Source organism: Staurois parvus, unplaced genomic scaffold, assembly GCF_062004578.1.
Source record: "Staurois parvus isolate SC_StPar_1 unplaced genomic scaffold, SC_StPar_1.0 ptg000294l, whole genome shotgun sequence".
Classification (NCBI taxonomy): domain Eukaryota; kingdom Metazoa; phylum Chordata; class Amphibia; order Anura; family Ranidae; genus Staurois; species Staurois parvus.
The window spans coordinates 912180-919277 of NW_028318090.1; the positions used below are offsets into that span (position 1 = coordinate 912180).

Below are 7098 nucleotides of genomic sequence, written 5' to 3' on the forward strand. Positions count from 1 at the left end.
TTAGGTCACTCAAAAGCGTTAATGAAGCAAATCAGCGAAGCACATAGAAGCAAAATTAGAAGAATAGAAGGAAAGATATTCTCAGGCAACCCCCTATAAATAATTACATTTTGTTTTTGTAGTTTTTGTTTTCCTGCATAAGAGGCAATCATAGTCTGGCAAGCCCCCTTCACAGCTAGAAATGGCGCAGGTTAAATAGCTAGCAATGGTGCTGGTGTCTAATTCTGTCTAGTCCTCATTAGGGAGGGGTTGCCTTTAGAAATCTTAATTTTTTTTGTTTGCAGCAAAGTCACTTACAGTTGCAAGATCCGCTGTGTTTGACTTCCAAAAGTATCCCCAAGGAGCAGGCTGCCTGTTTCATGGCGCACTCGCTTGGGTAGGTGGTGTTATCACTGGCACAAACCGCTTCATCAGACTTGCTGTTTGGACAGATATCGTCACACGTGGCGCAGCGTCCTCTCCCCACTCTACTGTCCCATAGACATTTCTTGCCCACGCTGCACTGGATGTCTTCACATGACTTGGCCTCTGCAAAGAGTAATGAAGCAGATGTTAGAACAATCTACCAGGATGAAGGCAATTGTAGACCCAAATGTACTGATGCATGGCTGCACTAGTGCCCCTTGCAGAACTGCATTCTTAAGTTCAGGTCATACTTGGGGCCCTATCTGCGTTTCTCTAAATGTATTGCTTTTCATTTTGCAGACATGAACATCCCCCATATTCAGTAAGGGATATTGTTTTCCAGCTACTTTACTGTGCTTTTGTCCCAAGGCACCAAGTCTCCAAAAATACCTCCCGCAGTAGTGCTGATCATTTTCATATCCTTATGACACACTGTAACATCATATATCTAATCTATTTTTAATTTGCAAAACAATTATTTATTGTAAATATAAATTTCATGTGTCAGTCTGATCTCAACTTGGCCAACCTGTGCAATGTTTTATATCTCTTTCTCTATATCAAAAATCCCCTTGCAAAGTATGACAGATTAAACATGCATTATTATGAGTTATCAATGATTTTGGTTGTCAATCTCTCTTCTTGAGTAATACATTTGCTGAAATAAAATGTTGTCACCCGCATCAAATCATATTCCAAAAAGTTAGTCCAGCCAAAAGTGATTGATTTGAGATTTTAGCAGATTTTGTTCAAATTTGCTGGGCTAAACCACCTTCTACAGCCTCCAATATCTCTAAAGGTTTCTGCTACTGGGATCTTTGCACTGAAGCTCCTGGCATACACTACTTTTTCCATTGGATTCTCAGTTGTGGGGAACACAACAGAATAGATGAGAATACCGAGAACTCCAGGGTGTGCAGAACCGAGTCGGGATCTATGGCCAGTATAGGAAGTGAGTGACTCAGCCAACTTATAAATGACATAATACTTGTGGAATGACCCTTTGGAAATTTGGAGTTTGTTAAATAAACACTTGGGATATATTTATTAAACAGAAAAAGCATCACACAGGAACCCAAAGTAATTAGTCAGAAAGCAGCTTTCATTGGACTACCAATGTGTCCTTTGTTCTGTTCAATAAGCCCATATATATCTATCTATCAGCCACGAAGCTGCAGTGCTTGCATACTTGAAGAACATGTCCTATGTAGGGCGATATTATAGGGTAATCTGGAGGATGAGAATATTGTGTCTCTGCCTTAAACTGGGAATTAAGACAAACATAATTCAGAATTAGATGTGGCTACTCAGGTCAATACTCACTGATGCATTTTCCCTCATACGCCAACCCAATAGATCTGCCTAGCAGGCAGGTGGCCTTCCTCAAGTGACATGCACTGGCATAGGTTATGCCATCATTGCCACACAGGTACTGGTCAGCCGAGGTGGGTTCCGGGCAGTTGAGGTGACAAGTCACACAATATGCATTATTGGTTTGATCCACCACGCAGGTGGACGTCCCAGGACATAACACGTCTCTGCAGGTCTCTGAAACAAACACAGGGGGAGACAGTGATCAGTGAGAGCTCCACTGAAAGGCATCACTGCTAACACCAAAAAATTCACAGGATTACTGATCAGAGGGTCATTGCAGTGTATTTATATTAATATACATAAACATTCCACTAGACATGTTTCTGGATGCCCACATGTTGTAGTATCATGGTAGATCTGAGACTTGCACGTACTTTTACATTTGCCTTGGTATTGCACATCCAATTCGGGCACTCCTTTACATTTGGCCTTGAGTAAGGCGCACTCGTCCTTGTAGGTCTTGCCATCCAGGCCACAGACAGGACCCTTCCAGGTGATGTTGGAGCAGTCTGGGGCGCACACACAGCGCGGCTTGTTCTTCTTGTTCATCTTGCACTTCTTTCCAGGACCACAGTCCACATTCTCACACGTCTCTGGGAATGGATGCACAATGTTAGCCAACAGTCCCTCCGGGCTTTCTCTACTCTCTAATGGCACAACATAAAACTCCTTCCAAACTCCACAAATACATGAGAATATGTGGATTGTGTTTCATATCTATATATTTATCTATCTACCTATGTAAAGGAATCCAATGCAAAGGTGAGGGAGACATACGTGTAGTAAACATCAACTCTATACCTTCCTTTATCAGCTATGTGCTGTGTCCTGGAAACCTCATGGCAAACATTATATATGTATACATATATATAAAATACATATATTTATATACAAACATATCAATAAAGTGTCAAAGCAGTTTCTCTACTAACAAAGCTTACCACATGATTTTCAAATGAGGTAGCACAAGTTCCTCCAGAAAGCCAAATCAAAATTGAGTGCAGATGTCCCCTACAAATCCCCCAGTGAAAACTCTAGGTGGCCACATACTGCACACTGCAACCCCAGAACACATTTCTCAGGTATGGCTCTGTGTGTGTGTTTCTGATAGGTTCTATGTAAGTGCATATATGGGTGTGAGTGGGTAAAATAGAAAGGTCGGAGCATCTACACCCTAATGACTGTGGTTAGATCTGTGGGAACCAAATACTTCCCTTGCCCCAACCCAATATTGTACATAGACAATACCACTATGTAACGCTGGGACAACTACACATACATGCATGTGCACAAATATGACTTTTAAATCATTCACAAGCATATAGGTGTCCAAATCCTAATATAATAAAAATGTTATGATACTATGCTATGATGAAAAGTTTTAGGCAAAAATAATAATAGAAATATACAATAATGCTAATAATAATTCAATTAAAAAGATTTTCAGAAATAGTACAAAATAAGTCTAATAATGATAAAAATAATTTATGCAAAAAAATATATATATATACATACACGCACACGCACACACACACAATAAGGCTAATATTAATAAAATAATAATATTCAAAATAAATAAACTAATAAATAAAATCATAAAATATACAATAATAATATTGCTAACAGCAATAATAAAAATATGTAAATAATAATAATATATAATAATAACAAAAATTATATTATACAAAAATATAAAATAATGACTATAATAATAATAATAATATGCAAAGTATAAGACTACTACTGAGTAATAAGGATGGGGGGGGGGGTCCTACCTTTGCAGGGGATGCAGTGTGGCGCCCCTCCATTGAAGATCATCCATTTGAAGAGGGTACTGTTGGGTACATCTTCCTCTGTCCACGAGGTGCCCAGCCTCCCAGTCTTGCAGCACTCTTCCTTGGTCAGATCCGTCCTGTAGAGGACCTGGCAGCGGCCGTTCTTGGATTGCTGAAGCCAGCAGTTCCCAGCTGGAAGACACATATCACGGGCCATAGCGTCAATGAGCAGCAGCAGTAGACCCACCACGTGTGATCTTCTCCTCCACTACTCTGTTTACTCTGATTTGTAATGTTTCTTAACCCTCAGCAATAACACCAGCCGGGATTAACCCCTTGTGCCCACCAGCACCTAACCTCTTACATTCCTCTGCATCTCTCTTGCGTCAATCCCCAGCTCACTCTCCCTAGCAATGTCACTATGTTGCAATCTGAGTGGGCTTCAAAGTCTTTCCAGTCTTTCCAAACATCCTATTCTGCAGCATTCATTTTAGAAACAGAAATCACATTAAGAAAAAAGGTTAAAGCACCAAGAGGAGAATTTATTAAACCTCACCACACGTTACAATCCGACTGTACAATCTGTTAGATCTACCAAAAAGTATATATAGTGCAAGGACCTGCCTGATAGTATAGAGACTGATTGGATAGTTTAGGTCGGTCCTCCTATTACATAGATTTGGTAGCTCTAAGGCTAGGTTCATAATTATGTGTTTTTAGTGCGTTCACTGAAGCACAGAAACGCACAGCAATCCATTTAACATTATTTCCTATGGGTCCCGTTCACATCTGTGCAGTGTGTTCTTGGAGGAGGTGCAGGAACTTTTTTTATACGCAGGACAGTGCGTTTTTGGCTCCGTAGACTTCAATGGAAACGCACTAAAAACGCATGCACGTGCATTTTTGGTAAGGTGTTGTGTTTAACAACCAGTCTCCTCCTCCTGCCAAACAAAATGCATGAAACAGCATCAAAAACGCATTGCAAATTTACCTGAAAAGCACGTGCACAGGTATGAACCTATCCTAAAGTTCATTCTACAGAGCTGGCATGGTCAGATGGAAACGTGTGGTGAGCCTAGGGCTGGAGCAACCAGAATGTGGAGCAGCTGTGCATGGCAACCAATCAGGTTCTATCTTTCATTTTCAAAGCATAACGGGACCAGCTGAAGCTAGAAGCTGATTGGTTACCATGCAAAGCTGCTCCAGTTTTTGTACACCCCCCCCCCCCACCACCACCATGAAAATAAAATAGAAGCTAAAGTAATAGACAATAACATACAAGAGGTTAAAGTATATGAAGATAAAGTATTAAAGAATAAAGTAGAAAGGTAGAAAGTAGAAGAAAATAAAGTATTAAAGAATAAAGTAGAAATGTAGAAAGTAGAAGAGAATAAAGTAGAAAGGTAGAAAGTAGAAGATAATAAAGTATTAAAGAATAAAATAGAAAGGTAGAAAGTAAAAGAAAATAAATTAGAAGAGTATGAGGTAGAAGAGAATAAAGTAGAAAGGTATAAAGAAGGAAGGTATAACGCAGAAGAAAATGAAGTAAAAAGGTATAAAATAGAAAAGCATAAAATAGAAGAATGAAAACTATAAGAAAATCAAGTCGAGAATAACGTAGAAAAGTATAAAATAGAAGAGTATAAAGTAGGAGACAGTAAGGTATAAAATAAAAGAGTATAAAGTAGGAGAGAGTAAATTAGAAAGGTATAAAGTCCAACAGTGTAAAGTAGAAGAGAATGTGGTAAAAGGAAATAAAGTAGAAGATAAAGTACAATAAAAAAGGTAGAAGACAAAGGTAGAGTATAAAGTAGAATAAAATAAAGTAGAAAAGAAGCATATAAGGTGGAAGCAGAAGAAGTAGTAGAGATCCTGATGTTAGATAATGATCTCTAGGAAGGACTTCCATCGCCCCATTGATCAATCTAGCTACAATTTCCAGACTATGTAGCATGGGATAAAACGGAAACTTTTGCGATCTCCTAAGCCCAGGTCAGACGAGCGATAAGAAAACTTTCCAGTCCAGTTTCACACAGAAGTGCTGTCAGTGGCGTTCAGTCCCTGCAAGTTTTGTTTTTTTCTGTTTCTCTTTTTCTGCTCCTCCAAAGAAGTAACAAGTGAAATCCCTTCTCCTGGCTGCCATCCCACCCCAGAATCTAAAAGCAGAAAATCGCCCGGCCGATCTTACCGTGCACGATGTGATCTTCCATGTAATGACAGAGGCAGAGGGTGAGGAGGACAAGCAAGCCCGGGCGGATTCTCTGATTTAACATCCTGGTATTTGCTGGGAGAAGTCGGGGGAAGAGACACGCTCGCTGCGGCGATCGCTCTATTGAATGAACGTCGGGCTATGCAGTCTCTCTTTAAATCTATAAGGGGGTCTTAGCTGTCTGCGGTGGGCGGTCTCCCGATGTGTGTGTGAGTGTTTGGGGGGTGGAGATCCTTCTTCTTCTTTTTTTTTTTTTGCTGAGAAATTCAGAGTGAATCAGGTGACACGGTCTACCTTCCGCGCTGCCTCTACCAATGACCGGGAGGTCTTCCTCCAATCTGGCTGCGAGCTGAGTGCCAGGAGGAGCGCCCAGCGGAGCGGCGGTGGACGGACAGCGCAAGGAGGAACCCCTAAAAAAATTCCCGGAGGAAAAAAAACGGGGGATCTCACACCACTTCAACGTTCTGGGACTTTTCTCAGACTACAAACAAAAGTTTCCGATCAAGACTGGACAACGTAGGCGGTCTCCTTCCCAAAAAAAAAAAAAAAGATTGCCCCCCTAGATAATGAACTTCTATAGGGCCACTTTATTAAGGCGCACACAGCCTGCCATTCTTTAACCCCCCCCCCCTTTCCGTAGTTGGCGGAGACTCATTTAGAACATTTTTTGGCAGCCCTCAATGAAACTGAGTAGGCGATATTTCCTTTTATACAGAACGATTACTTAACGGAAAATGGGGATTGCTGGAGTCAAAGGCTTGCCCCCTGTACAATGTCTATTCTTCTCCTTCTCCTGGCTCAGACAGTCAAGTATGCAGACAGATTAGCCGCACATTCGCAGGTCACTGGGATTTGTCGCTCTACACATCTCTCCCCCACCACCCCCTTGTCCCTTTTCTCTGCGCATAACTCAGTGATAACAGATTTCTTTCCACCAACTGCAGGAGATAGTACTAATCTGTTCATACAAAGCTCCCATTACAATGGAGGCAGAGATACAGGCGTGCTAATATTAGAAGACAGTTGCTTGGGTGCTGCTCAGCCCAGCGCTGCCCCCTTCTCCTCTGCTCATTAGACACCACCTGCAGGCACACATGAAAGCAGACTGGTAAATGACTGACCCCTCTACACCCACCCCTCCTCTCCTCTACACCCCCCTCTTCTCTACTCATCGCCCTCTTTTACTTCTGGGACACTTTGCTCACTTCTCAAAAAGCTGCATGCATCCCTCTCACTTTTCTTTCCTCCTCCTCCTCCTCCCCTTTGATAACTCTGTACAGGAGGAATAGGAGGTGGCCCAGCGCCCTCTGCAGGGTAAGCAGAGCACAGGGGTTA

The 7098-nt window shown here is 41.5% G+C and overlaps 1 protein-coding gene across 3 annotated transcripts in view; it reads right to left on the reverse strand.

Moving 5' to 3' along the window:
• The window catches only part of FST (follistatin), a 32703-nt gene extending 26421 nt beyond the window's left edge, over window positions 1-6282 (reverse strand). Inside the window, exons 1-5 of one of the 3 annotated variants that reach the window (XM_089682683.1) lie at window positions 5743-6282; window positions 3555-3746; window positions 2154-2372; window positions 1729-1953; window positions 298-528 (exon numbers count right to left, since the gene is read on the reverse strand). In XM_089682683.1, the coding sequence (XP_089538809.1) occupies window positions 298-528; window positions 1729-1953; window positions 2154-2372; window positions 3555-3746; window positions 5743-5827 (952 nt within the window). In that variant the 5' untranslated portion in view covers window positions 5828-6282. The remainder of the gene's footprint in view (window positions 1-297; window positions 529-1728; window positions 1954-2153; window positions 2373-3554; window positions 3747-5742) is intronic. The other 2 variants (XM_089682685.1, XM_089682684.1) reach the window with 2 other exon arrangements.
• Window positions 6283-7098: the final 816 nt, after the last annotated feature.